General features: G+C 46.9%; 1 protein-coding gene across 1 annotated transcript in view; it reads right to left on the bottom strand.

Moving 5' to 3' along the window:
- LOC119392275 (collagen alpha-1(XVIII) chain) overlaps nt 1-13,454 on the bottom strand; it is a 503,217-nt gene that overhangs the window by 256,998 nt on the left and 232,765 nt on the right. The window contains exons 18-23 of the mRNA XM_037659675.2: nt 13,427-13,448; nt 13,028-13,101; nt 12,630-12,692; nt 4,061-4,142; nt 3,463-3,572; nt 1,897-2,025 (exon numbers count right to left, since the gene is read on the bottom strand). Of these exons, the coding sequence (XP_037515603.1) occupies nt 1,897-2,025; nt 3,463-3,572; nt 4,061-4,142; nt 12,630-12,692; nt 13,028-13,101; nt 13,427-13,448 (480 nt within the window). The remainder of the gene's footprint in view (nt 1-1,896; nt 2,026-3,462; nt 3,573-4,060; nt 4,143-12,629; nt 12,693-13,027; nt 13,102-13,426; nt 13,449-13,454) is intronic.

The raw sequence follows: 13,454 nt of genomic DNA, 5'->3' as shown, positions 1-13,454 counted from the left end.
AAGACCAAGCACCATAGTGACGTGGCCCGGAAGAAGTATGACCTGGCGGAAGAGGTGAGACTAGAACAAGAGGAAAACCATGTGGTAGATGTAAAGAGAAGGGGACGTGGGTATTGAGGGGGCGCTCGGGGTGTTCGATCCTGAGCGCGTGAGCAGGGTAGGAGCGTCGCCGGCTTCTCTTCCGGGCGCTCATGCTCCTTTGTTCGACGGCACCGCACCGTAATCCCCAGCTGTTCGAGAACACGTTCAAGAAATCCGATGGCAGCCGCAACTACCTAACGCCCAGGAAGTGTCGTCGGCTCGTGTCCCGAGTGCACCATCCTACGGCATCGCACCGTAGTTCTCGCCTGAGCCAAATAATAGTTCCTCGGAAACGCTCACTGTCTCAAGTACTTGCGACGCAGAGGTCGTTGAACGCAGAGACTTCCCAGCGTCAGTCAAGCCCGACGCCAGTTCGCGTTCCTCAACCGAGCAAGCCTGCGCCGACTCGGACGCCGACATCAACGCCAGTGCCCCACGCAACACCTCGCCTCTTCTTACATCGCCAGAGAACGCCGTGAACAAAGTGACGAACTCTTCATACTGTCTCGTTACTTGAATGTCGTATTTGCTTTCAGCGTTATAGCATTGTTTAGTGCTGGATTTTTAGTGTGTTGGTTTTGTTGCTCTTTGCAGTTATTTTTTTGGAAAATGTGCCTTTTCTATTAGTGTGTAAATACAGTGTGGTTGTGCAACGTTCTCCTCTCGTCCCTTCCTTCTAACTTACGGTTCGGAGATCCCCGACAGCTGGTAGTATCTAAGAATACTTCAAAGCCATTGAGAGCAACACCAAGTCTTGGAAAGTGAAGTTCATTACTCCATAAGTTGGGAACGAAGCTGATACAATCTGCATTCACTAAGAAACATACTGCTAACAATAACTTCTTTAAGCCATACTGAATGATTTACTTTCTTTGTGTTAAACACACCTTGATTCTGATGTATGATACGGTGACCTTGTCAGACTCTTCAGTGCTTTTAGAATGTTTGGTTACAAGAAACCTTGGTTACAAAGAAATGTTTCCCGGCTGCTTTGAGGATCTTTTGTAATGAGCTAAAGTGGATGCCTGGACTTGTTGGTACGACATAGCGGAAAGAAAACAGCACACAAAAGACAGAGCACCATCTGCGCTGTTTTCTTTCCACTATCTTGTAATGACATTTTACTTAGTGCGTGCTGGGACCCGCGCCGACATGGTTTGCCCCCAGATGACCTATTCAAAGTCTCAGCAAAACTCTTTTGTTCTGCGAATATGAAATTAGTCAAATGGGTGGCATATCATTTATAAAATAAAATTAATCCCTGTAAAGTACAAGATAGCTCATTAATCCTAATCGTAAAAAAAACCATATGCATTTTTCAGAGAGACATAGGGATATTTTCGCTTTTACGCCCGTGAAATTTTTTTTGAGGACATTGAATGTAGCTCCTTACGACGACTAGAGTTCACAAGTGCTGCAGTCGGAGTGCGACCGAAATTAAACTAACTTGGCGGACACGCGTACTCGAGATAGACTGATAAGATAAGCGTCCCTTACTTATTCACTTTAGCAAGTTTTACAGCTACAAGAGTAAAAAAATTCAAGCTTACATGACAATATGCGCAAAGTAGGGAAGACAGCTTACGGAGGTGCAAATTTCTCCTGTATTTTTCTTTTGCGCTTTTCTCGAGATGGAAATAAAAGCAGACCTACGTTCGCACACATCGGTGAAAGGCATATTGAACATGAAAACAAACAATAAACAAGTCGCATGAATCATCAGTGCCATGATGCTCGCGTAAACATTAAAACTTGCGTGGCGGATAGTTATAGGTTGAGCGTGCAAGTGCAAGTTTCAAGATTAATTGTACTCACAGCCACGTATTGCCAGCCACTGCTGACACGGACGAGTAGTGCCTCCTCGTCGAGCACGAACGCCTGTGTTCCCAGGGGGCTGATGTCTGACATGCGAAGAAGCGACTCCATGTTCTTGAACGTCACCGCCTGCGCGTAATAGGTTCTAAACCAACCGTGACGCAACCATAAATAATAAGCATGTGTTCCCTGTAGTATCCTGTTTGCCCAAATGAAAGCACAGGAAGGCTATCATGCAAGGCTGCCGTTTTTACGCGGTGCTTAGACTGTGTTGTCTCTATAACTGTGGCATTGTAAAACCAGCCAGTCAAGCTTATAAGCTGCAACCACTACGACAGAGTCGAGCCTGTCATGATATAATGCAGAAATGTCAATTGCGGTGATATATGCAACTGTACACCAAATGCGACAAGTATTTCATTACGCATGACGAAATACATTATGTTGTGCAGGCCGAGTGCGTTGTATGCTTCTCGTTCCTCCTTCAATTAATTCGCTTTTTTTATGTTGTCACTGGTTGTGGTGATTTTTCCCATTTAGACGTGAATAATGTCACCTGCGACGTACTGTAGGCTTTTCCGTTTAAGATAACAGCAAACTTGTAGCCACTAGTCTGATTAGACGCTTAAGATATCCGTTCAGTGTTTCCGCATTGCTTTAGCGATACATGATGTCAAAACAAAAGAGTCTTCATCATATCTTCATAAGTATTGCCGCTAGCGCGGCGAAACAGGTGGTAAAGCACAGTCTACAAAACAAACCGTCTTAGTACAAACATGAAACTTTATTGAAATTGACTGGTTGTCATAAATCGTTTCTTTTTAATTAAAACGTAATCCTGATTTTTACACAAGAGAAATAGAGTATGGATAGCGTCTGTGTAAACTGACTCAAAAAATTCTACGCAAAAATGCCGTTCGTGTTTGGCTTTTATATCTCATTTATCTTATGAAGTCTCTACCTAGATAGAGCTAGCCATTTCTGTTATTATGAGGTTAAACTCAGAAACGTAAGTAAGTGCGATATTTTTCTTCAACTTTCGTCTGGCTGTTAGGCTTTCGTTTTTTTTTTAGTAATTAATGATTCAATGACCATACCGCGCTAAAGTCATGTGGACACGTCCCTCGCCCAAGATGGCATGCATTCAAAGTTTGTTCATTCACGCTTCAAGTGTGCTATAAAATAAGGTGGCCACAGGACGCACGCTACAAATACCCGACAAAGGAAAAATAACGCTGCTGTGTGAGAGTACGCCGCTCCATAAGTTCCTAAAAACTGTGCACAAACTGATTTAACGTTTTCTTATGAGCAGCACTGTAGTTTCTGTAGGCTCGTGTGTGCAGCATAAGTCCACGCACAAGAAAACGAGAAACTGCGTATACAGGGCGTAAAGCAGTCAACATTGTTCATTTGATATGTTCTGGCTTGCATGATTGTCTTTTACTGAGTTGATTGATTGATTGATTGATTGATTGATTGATTGATTGATTGATTGATTGATTGATTGATTGATTGATTGATTGATTGATTGATTGATTGATTGATTGATTGATTGACAAACCGCACCCCTGGGACGATAGAGGGCGGGGGGACTGTGTTCTTGGGTGGCATGTACGCAGGACCAGGTGGTCCCGGAGGGCCTGGAGGCCCTGGGGGTCCAGGAACAATCTGTCCTCCTGCGACGACAAAAATATCTTAATATTAGCACCAAAGTACGCTACCTCGCCAACACACCTCCGCGCTCTGAGGAATAGTGTGTTTCATTCCCTGTGCAAATGACAATGCGGTCTCAAAGCAGGCGAGTCGGTTTGATTTGTGGGAGATATCGTGAATGTATGGTATGACGCTCTTTCTGGAATTTCTTTCTGAGCGTTCATTGTTTCTAGTCTATCCGTGAAGGCGTGAGAGCACAATTGCGCAATTTTAATCTTTCGATTGACATCGTCTGCCCATTGTGTCGTGACGAAGGCTTGACATTTCACGTGCCGTTGTTTTCCCGCCAATTTCCTTTTACATTGCGTTGAAGCAATAAAACCTTCACTTGTTAGTCAGCACTCGTCCTGTGTGTTCCTTCGTTTGTGCTGCGTCTCTTTTCACGCTGTTTTTCCCATTTACAAATGCGTGACCAACTAGCCCAACGAACCACACTTCTGCAAATACTTACCTCTCGTGTTGATCGTGTTAGAAGTGTCGGACCAATGGCTCAACCCAGGTGGACCGGGTGGCCCCGGGGGACCCGGTTCTCCCTGTAAAGTTACAGTCTCTGCTCAATCGACGGCGCAGATCTCTCCAATACAGCAGGAACTTTTTGGGTGAATTCGCTGCCTCCCTAATGGAAATTTTTCAACAGTTTGCTTCATCTCGATATAAAATAAGACGCATGAAGAATGCAAACATATTTCACCCGAAATGGTCGGAAGCGTATAGCTTTGCGTTGCCTGTCGGAGACAATTTTTTATTTCTTTTTCTTTACCGCACGTACATCGCTACCGTATTACACAATATCACTAGTAACGTGACAGTCACAAGCTGTACAACGCGAGCGCCTTGATTTTTTTCTTAGCAACAGCGTCATGAAGCCAATAAACAAGAGAGCCACTGAAGAAATACGAGAAATCACCAGAGGTATTAACCGAAATACTAGAAATACCGAAAAGGGCAACAGAAAACTCACAGGGCCCCTTCTGCATTCGCGAAGACGACTCGAAGGCGAAATATATCTTCTTCTTTTTCTTCTCAGGCGATGTATCGATACTCCCCCGCCCTCTCTCCGAAAGCCTTCTGCATCTAACGTGGTTTTGCACTGCCTCCAGCATCGGAGGCATTACATGCTTTTTCACCTGGTTTTGCACTGCCTTCGTGAACGGCACACGTTTGGCAAAGCGGCGATGTCATGTCATGACATCACCATGTGACGTCACCTTATATTAGATCATAATGACGTCATGATGACGCCACAATTGTTCGCGATCTGTGGCGTCATGATGACATCTATGGTGACGTCATCACGAGATTATTTTTTATGCATCACTCGTGTTGACACCGCCGCCTCGGGACGCCGACGCCGCCGACAGTCAATTTTCGCGTTTGATGAGGCATCTAAGGCTTTCGCCTCAAAATGGATTTGAAGATAACTGGCCACTGGTGTGAGGAAGTCCCACAATTATCCTCCACACGAGTTTAGATATAGATGCTGCTGTCGCTCGGCCATTTCTGTGTGTGTGCGTGCGTGCGTGCGTGCGTGCGTGCGCGCGCGTGTGTGTGTGTGTGTGTGTGTGTGTGTGTGTGTGTGTGTGTGTGTGTGTGTGTGTGTGTGTGTGTGTGTGTGTGTGTGTGTGTGTGTGTGTGTGTGTGTGTGTGTGTGTGTGTTCCGGAGAGTCAGCCATAGCCTCTCAGGTCTACGGAGTCGACGAGGAACATTTTAAGGCGAAGCCTTAGATGCCTCATCAAACGCGAAAATTGACCGTCAGCCTCCCGCGTCGGCGTCCATCGGCGTCGGGGACAATTCGCAACTTTCACGGCCTATAGGTGGCGCGACTGTACATCCAACATGGCGGTCGTTGAGATTATCGGCCCGCTGCAGACGATTTAGGAACGTACATGTTTGGCGAAGAGTTCAGTTCTTTGCGCTTCGGCTGCACTCCGATTTATGTTTTAGTGAAAGCAGAGTTGCGGTGACATAAGTAAACGAATGTCGGGTACGTGATTGGAACCTCATTAGGAAGATAAATATGCACACAATTGTAAATAAAGCAAACACACTAGTCGCGTTGCTTGCGGCGCTTAATCGCGCGTTGCAACCCCCGCTGTGCTGTTAGCACGATATGGTAGTAGGAGACTCAGTAAAGATGTCTCAGTAATATCAGAGACAATCTCGGAGACATGCTTTATCTCATTTTTGCTTGCATTGCATTCTGCCGCGTAGCTAGCTCAGCTCCCTTCAAAGCACGAAGTAATGTAAGTAAACGAAAAAAAAATGTGTTGCCTTTCGAGACCGAAGCACAAGAACCACTTGATGCATGTGCGATTATCGGAAATACGATTTTATTGCGCTTTCTTGGTAAAAAAAGAGAGAAAAAAAAACCAGCGGTATGCCACAATGGGTCGACAAGCAGCGAATGAAACCAGCGCAAGGCGCAATCGTCACGTTTAAGAAGGGACGTTTCTGTTATCATCCTACGCTTTCGGTGTTTATGAGAAGTGCAATAAGTAACATCGTACGGGACAGGGACGAAAAAACAGCGCCATCAGCAAGTAATACAGAACAAAAAGAGCTGGAGATGTGAAGGTCACGGAGGCACTTGGCAGCCACTTCAGACGTGGAATGGTGCAATGGACGCTTTGAAAGCGGACTTTTCATTATATTTTAGCGGCGGAACGCATTCCTTATCAGTTCTGGTACTGTCTGCACAGCGACTGTGTCGAGCGGAGGAACGAAGCGCGAGAAAGGTGATATGAGGTAGTAGACATATACTCAAACACAAAATGGGATTCTGCATACATTCATGGGCCTTGGTTGTTTGCTTGTGAAGTTTAACCCGCTTAACCACTCACGGCTTTTCGAGGCGCTAATCTGAAGGGGAGGCTTTTGCTTTGCCTCCCGCTGTACGCTGTGAGCACCGAGGCCCGCAGTAAAATCAGTTGCCTTTTTCTTTTATTTTCCGTTCACATTGAGGAACCGAAGATGTCACGTATCGAGACCGTGCACACCGTCGCAAAACAACCCCAAAAGAGACAAAACAAGTGGCAACATTCGCTGACTCAAGCGGGTCCAGCATTTCAATAATCTCAACAGAGCTTTCGGCGGCCACCGCTCGGCGGCGCCACGGTACCTGGAAGTTGCGAATACGAGTGATGCGAAAAATCATCACGTGATGACGTCACCATATGACGTCATCACGAGGCCAGAAATCGCCAAAATGTGTGACGTCATTATGACGTCATCAAGATTGAACTGTGACATCAGGTGACCTAACGTCAAATGGTGACGTTAGCACATGACATCGTCCCTTGATCAAAGGTGGCAGATCTCTCCACTGTCTGTCTGCTCATTGCAGCACGTGCGGGTGCAGGCCAAAGTTTTCAGATTGCACCATTGTCGCAAAATGCAGGGATCGCACCACACGCGAAATCATCGAGGCAGAAAAGATTTTTTTCATTAAAAGATGATTGTGATAGCACCCTTCTGTCGCGCTCACCGATAAACAAAAGTTGTTCCTTTGCTTGGCGTTGTGATGTACTTGTGCAATATCATTGTGTTTCGCGCATGACTGGTGGAACTGGTCACTGTATAAAAGCGAAGACTTTTGCAAGAAATAAATTGTTGGCAGTTCAGCGCTCTGTCTCCTCTCTTCTATCCCCTCCTGTCGTTTGCGCTGTTAAGCACTCTTTGTCAAAGGTGGGTCGATCACAGAGGCAGTACAAAGCCACGTTAGGTGCAGAAAGCTTTCGGAGGGTGGCGGGGCAAGATCCGTACATCGGCTGAAAAGAAAAATAAGATGGCTTTCGCCGTGACTCGTCTTAGGTGAATGCATAAGGGACGATGTGAGTTTTCTTCGATGTCAGGCGTTTGGAATGTCATTTCACGAACAGACATATTTAATATATACTAATGGGCTAGTTGGTGAGCTATGATAATGATCAAGCGCGTGCACTTGCGTAGCCGCCGCAGTGGTCCAGTGGTATGGTGCTCTACTGAGGACTCGAAGGTCGCGGGATCGAATCGCGGCCGCGGTGGCCGCATTTCAATGGAGGTAAAATGTTAGAGGCCCATATGCTTCGATTTAGGCGCACGTTAAAGAACCCCAGGTGGTCCAAATTTGCGGAGCCCTGCGATGCGGCATCTCTCATGATCATGCATTGGTTTTGGCATGTAAAACCCCAACAACTACAATTGTGTTTTCGTCTTCTTTATGTGTGCGTGACTGTGTTTTTTGTGCACTGCTTCATCAACATCGGGAACAGACAGTTAGACCATATTCGAGTGGAGGCTGTTATATAATAAGCGAGAATAATCATGAAAAACACATGACTGAATTTTTCGTCATGAAGATGATACGTTTCGCGATGCATAGCACGATTCCCTGCCATTATACACTCCGTTCACTGCGACTGGCGCGCCACCGCGCGGCCGTCAGAGAAGGCAGTCGTTGAGAGCCCGAGCAGAAGCGAACGCTTTCCCGCGCCCGCTAGCACGCAGTTGTAGGTGTTCTGTGACGCAGTCATGAACTGCTGCGTCGTCGGTTGTACCAACAGGTACACGTCATGCCCTGCGGGAACGACGTTTCACCGTTTCTCAACTCGTCCGTGCTTTATTGGGCAGCGGCAGAAGTGGATCACGGCTGTGCGACAAAAAAGTTAGCTTGGTTCCCGCTCCCTCTGCCGTCTCGCGTTCTGCGGTTTTGTTTTTCTTGTGCCGCTAGCACCAGTACATTTCAGCCATGACGGAACAAACTGGGAGCCCTCTCGGCACTTCAAGACATGCAGTGCACATTTCGTTGGGGGTGTGCCGTCCAAGGATGTGTCGTCCCCGTCGTACGTGCCAACGATATTTCCTGACGAGTATCGTAAGCCGTCCGTGCTTGCAGAAGATAAGTTGATAGTCAGCACCGTGTCGTCGTATGTGTGTCTTCTACGTCCCGTGCTTTATGTTTGCGCTGTTCCTGCAGTCATGATTTTAGTACTGGCGGAAGCGCAGCTGTTCAATTAGAGATGCGCTAACTGGGAGTCGATCCCCTTCCCCCGAGACGTTGAGGGACAAAGATGTCAGGTGGTCGCGGCTCTTCGGATAGATCCTAGGATTAAAGCAGAAAGACTACGGCTGGGGTAGCCCTATGGCACTCGGAAGCTTCGAGAGGTCGTGGTCCCGAAAATGTTAAAACGGATAAAAAAACAAAAAACAGTGGTAAACACAGGACACAGTGCGAGGAAACGACGGGACACTCACTGTGTCCTGTGTTTACCGCTGGTTTTTTATCGATTTTGACAATGTACCAACTAGCCCAGTCCAACGCCTTGGTACCGAAAATGTTTGCGCACCTCTGCGCTAGGGTGTAGCTGGGGTTACACCAGAGTTTGCGCAAATTATAAAAGCGTGGTGAGCTCGCGCAGACGAGAGAAAAAAGTGCGCAAGCACTTTAAGTGATTGATACTTGTAGTAAACAGCTGACCCTGTAATCATTCGGCGTTGACGAAACAAACAAAGTGTGCAGCATGTACACAAATGCGCACACGGAACTAAAAGCGAGGCTGTTTATTTTCATCTTAGATCTGACCGTCGTTGCAGTTTTCTGCTAACGCTGTTGCGGCGGAAGCGCAATGTTTGTTTCGGAAAGAAGCATAAACAACGAAAGAGGTTGTAGCAAATGAGGTAGACTGATGGTGGCCGATCGTGACCTTGCCGTCGTCGGCGCCACATCACTTGAAGCGAAAGAGGAAGCGGGGCCGATCGTAACACGTTTATTTCTCGCCCGCACCTCAAGCTCTAAGCATGAGCCGCGCGAGCGGCGAGGTAGAAACGATCATGATGAGCGATGATGATGCTGCAATAAGGTCGTTGCTACGCGCGACTATTTCAAGCAAAACACTTGGTGGCTGCGAATCGACATGACACGAAGCCGCCAACAAATAACCACGCCGCCCGGCCACTCGCCGAAGTTTCCACGGCGAGTGGCCGTGGATAATTCTAAATGTTCTGAGCATTTTGCAAGTACACGGGTAGTGGGCATGCACCAATAATATTCTAAGCATGAAAGAATGACAGCTTGCCTCGATAGCTATGGAGTAAGCCTCTTGTGGGACGCACGCCTGACGCACGCATTTAGCCGTCAGTACTGACGATGCCGTAGCAAAGCGTTCACTCACGTCAAAAACGTGGCCGCTCTCGTGAAGGTTTTCCCCTTATTTAATAGTGGCATCGCAGAAGAACGATTCCACTACGATATCTTTAAATCCAGCTCGAAGCACTAACGCGCCAGCGACGGGCGCATGCGCCGCCATAGCTGTCAAAGCAATGAGGCACTGTTGTCTGCTAAGGCTCTCAACGTTGCACGCTCGCCGCACCGCAAGTGGCGCTGCGTGCTTCTTTCAAGGCGCCCTCTATAGGTCCCGAACGGAGTGTATAGGCGACAGAGACGAAAACGATACAGGCCTGACGCCATGACTGTCATTGAATAGAATATGACTTAAGAATTTGGCTTTATTGAATAAGTGTGGAGCATGTGCCATGTCGAAAAGATAGCCGTTATTGAATGCTCATTCTAGATTCTCGTTTTTATTTCAGCTGATTGACGTAGCGGCGACATGAATATTGAGGAGGTGTTTCCCTCAATAGCAGAACCCTCTCTAAGTCAGAGCGTGCGCTGTACTATTGACGCCGACTCATGTAACCGTTTCCGAACAGAAAGACGCATATTGCCATTCAGAATGCTGAACTTTTGCTAGAACAAATTGTGTACGAAAATTTCATGAGCTCAAGTGAAGACAAAAACCTCACAAGGCTTAGCTCTGGGTCTTCGTAGATGAAAAACTGTGGCGATAAGCGACGTGTAATATTTTAAGATTGCTCTTACTCGTGCGGACTAAGGTGAGAAATTATTGATAAGCAGCTGCTGTGCAGGCAGCCAAGGAACTTGAGGCACAAGTCATTGTGCTGGACATTTCTAAAGCTTCAAATTGCTACTTGAGCGAAAAATCCGGCGTCTCTCTCCGCAAAACGGCGCCAAAATTACCACTGACCCCGACACCGCGTCATGTGCGCACTTCCGCTAAGCTGAGCGGGGGAAAGGGAACACTTTCTGGTGCACTAGGCGTTGCTTGAGGGGAGAGGTCATCGCCAGTGCGCCACGTCGCCCTTACACGCTCTCGCAAATCTGCATTATCCGTGCGTTCCTTGCCTGCACAAGCTCTCGCTTGCGTTCTAACTTCGTCTCGGTAATGGTTAGTGAAAAAAATCAATATATAAGAACGAGAACAAGTTCGAAAGGAAAAATATTGGCGTTAGCAAGTTTCTGCCTACCATCCAAATCTCAATAGCGGAGTGTTTAACCCACTGGGCTAAAACGACGCCTCCTAATAACAGACCTCTGCACTCCGCTTTATGACATCAGGCTACATGGACCAGAGTGTTAAAGGGACCCTGAAACGGTTTTGAAGATTTTGTACGAACACATTGAGCCGGTAGAGCAAGTCTTAAGCATCATTTACAGACCGATTTAAGCTCTGTGCGTAAACTGTATAATTTATTACAAGGCTTTAAAGCTGCGAATCGCCACCGATCACAGCGGCTCAGCCAAACGCGTTTTCAAACCGCCCACTTCCAGTGCGCGTCGTATTGGAAGCGCGACGTCACTCAGGCGGCTGATCTGATTGGATATGTCCAGTACACGTCACTGAACCTCCTGTGGGCAGCGAGCGTCGTCTGCCTGTGTTACAACGTACTCCGTGTTGACGTGAGTTGAGCGACAGTGTTTATCTCGAGGTTTCTTTTCTTGGACATAATTAATTGCCCTAGCCGTGTTGTGTACCACATCTCTAGCAATTGGTGACTTGTAAAGCTGCGACATCGTGCAATGTTCGTGAGGCATCTGGCGAGCGGAATTCCTTCAGCTCTTCGCTGCAATGAGCGTCGCGCTCTCGCTATCCGGTCAACGCCACGATGCACGTTTTTGTGGCTGTAACTTCACCCCTGAAGACACAACCACATTGCCCGAGTTTACGCTTATCGGTGATCGTTCTCGAGTTATTTTTGTCTGTCCGCATGCTTTTGCAGATTGTCGCTGTACAGGAGTATAAAATAAGATCTGCTGGTAGTGTGGCGGCACCTGTCGGAGCAGATATCAACCACTCCGCGAGCTTCGTCTTTGTTGGGCCTCCGAGATTACGCGCAACCAGTCGGCGCACAATATCTGAGGCCATGACTGGGCGAAGCTCAAACCGTCGAGTGCGCTCATGCGAGCGCTGCGATCGCCGACGATGTCAGGGTGTCTGTGAGTTGAGGGTGCAAGGCAGTGGTGAGGAGGGTATAAATATAAATTCCGTAGCGGCCTTGGTAGACAGCGCGTCGCTTAATTTCTGGTGCGAATGATTTGGGGATGCTCCTGCCTAAACGGTGACAAAACTTCAAAAAACCGTTTCAGCGTCCCTTTAACGTCACCGCTTTTGTCACACCGGGATGGACAATGAACATCCAAGTAGCATGATGTAATAAAGCACACTGCAGAGGCGTAGGAGTCGTTGAGCGCGGTCCGTATCTGCCTCAGCCCCGACTGGGCTTAGCACGCCCTTGCTGGTCTTGGTGGCCGCCGCTGCGTCCTCGGTCTATCATCGCGCAGCACATTGGTAGCACGCCGCACGGCTTGCTGCTGCTGCTGCTGCTGGCTATTCCGGGCATTCTTTTGGACACTAATGCTTTTGAATTCACAAACCGGAAGACGTGCTTCGGTATACATAGATTTTTTTTCTTGATATTGTTTTCCCTAATTTATAGTGTATTTATTGTTTGGGATAGCCAGCTCTTCGATGCACTGGCTTGCCATGATAAGATTATTGATATAATCTTAACAAACAGCAGCGCTCGGTCGAAATCATTTTTAAAGCCGCATCTTATGGCAGCGATTTCATACACATTCCTGAAAACATTGCTACATTCCTCTATCATTCAAGTCTGTTAGAAATCGTACTCAATGAGCAAATCAGTATATACGCTGATGTTCCAGCTGACGATGACGCCATACCTTTTCTCCGCGACCTGATCCATAGCCTGGAGCTCCAGGTGGTCCACTTTCACCCTTCTCGCCCTGAAAAAATATACCCATTTCAAAGTATAGCGACGTATGAGGACCTGAAACACATCACATGCTCAGTCTACTTTTAAAATATATGACCATGTGCTAATGACTTGTTTTTTTATTGTTACCGATCCACATCGAGGATGATTTCAAGAGTTCCTGTACTCTACTTTCAGTAATGAATGTTTTCTTTTCATGGTTCCACTCCTGCTCTAACGCCATTCTAATCGCCGCGAAATGGCCCTGCATGCGCATTATGTCTTTGTTTCAAGAAAAACAAAGATTCTTATCAAATTCGCATCAGGTGAAATTATTGGTCAGGTGAATGAATCAGAAGTACTTGCCTTGAGCCCTGGGAATCCCATGGGTCCTCGTTCTCCTGGTGGCCCACGTGGCCCAGGCTCACCTCGTTCATTTCCTTAATAATTAAGAGCAAATAACCCTATCGTTCAATATGAAAGCAACAAATTCTGAACAAGATCATAGAGAAGACAATGACGATCTTAACGAAAACACTATCATCAATCTGCTAATCGACCATCTTCTTCTTAACCAAGCCCTCTTGCTTTTGGTAATGTATCAAGCAGTTTTAAGCTTATTTTTGTCTGAAATTGACACCGTACGCCATCTGCTAGCTTTGTTACTTTAGAATTTTCAAATTATGTTTTGAGAAGCCTTAGGAACCGCACGAACGCGTACATTTTTATTGCAATTAAGTCATTTAGCAAACAAAAAGGACTTACTTGTCACATATGTAAGTCCATCCTGAAA

Source organism: Rhipicephalus sanguineus, chromosome 1, assembly GCF_013339695.2.
Source record: "Rhipicephalus sanguineus isolate Rsan-2018 chromosome 1, BIME_Rsan_1.4, whole genome shotgun sequence".
NCBI classification, from domain to species: Eukaryota; Metazoa; Arthropoda; class Arachnida; order Ixodida; family Ixodidae; genus Rhipicephalus; species Rhipicephalus sanguineus.
This window is presented reverse-complemented; position numbering and strand designations above follow the sequence as displayed.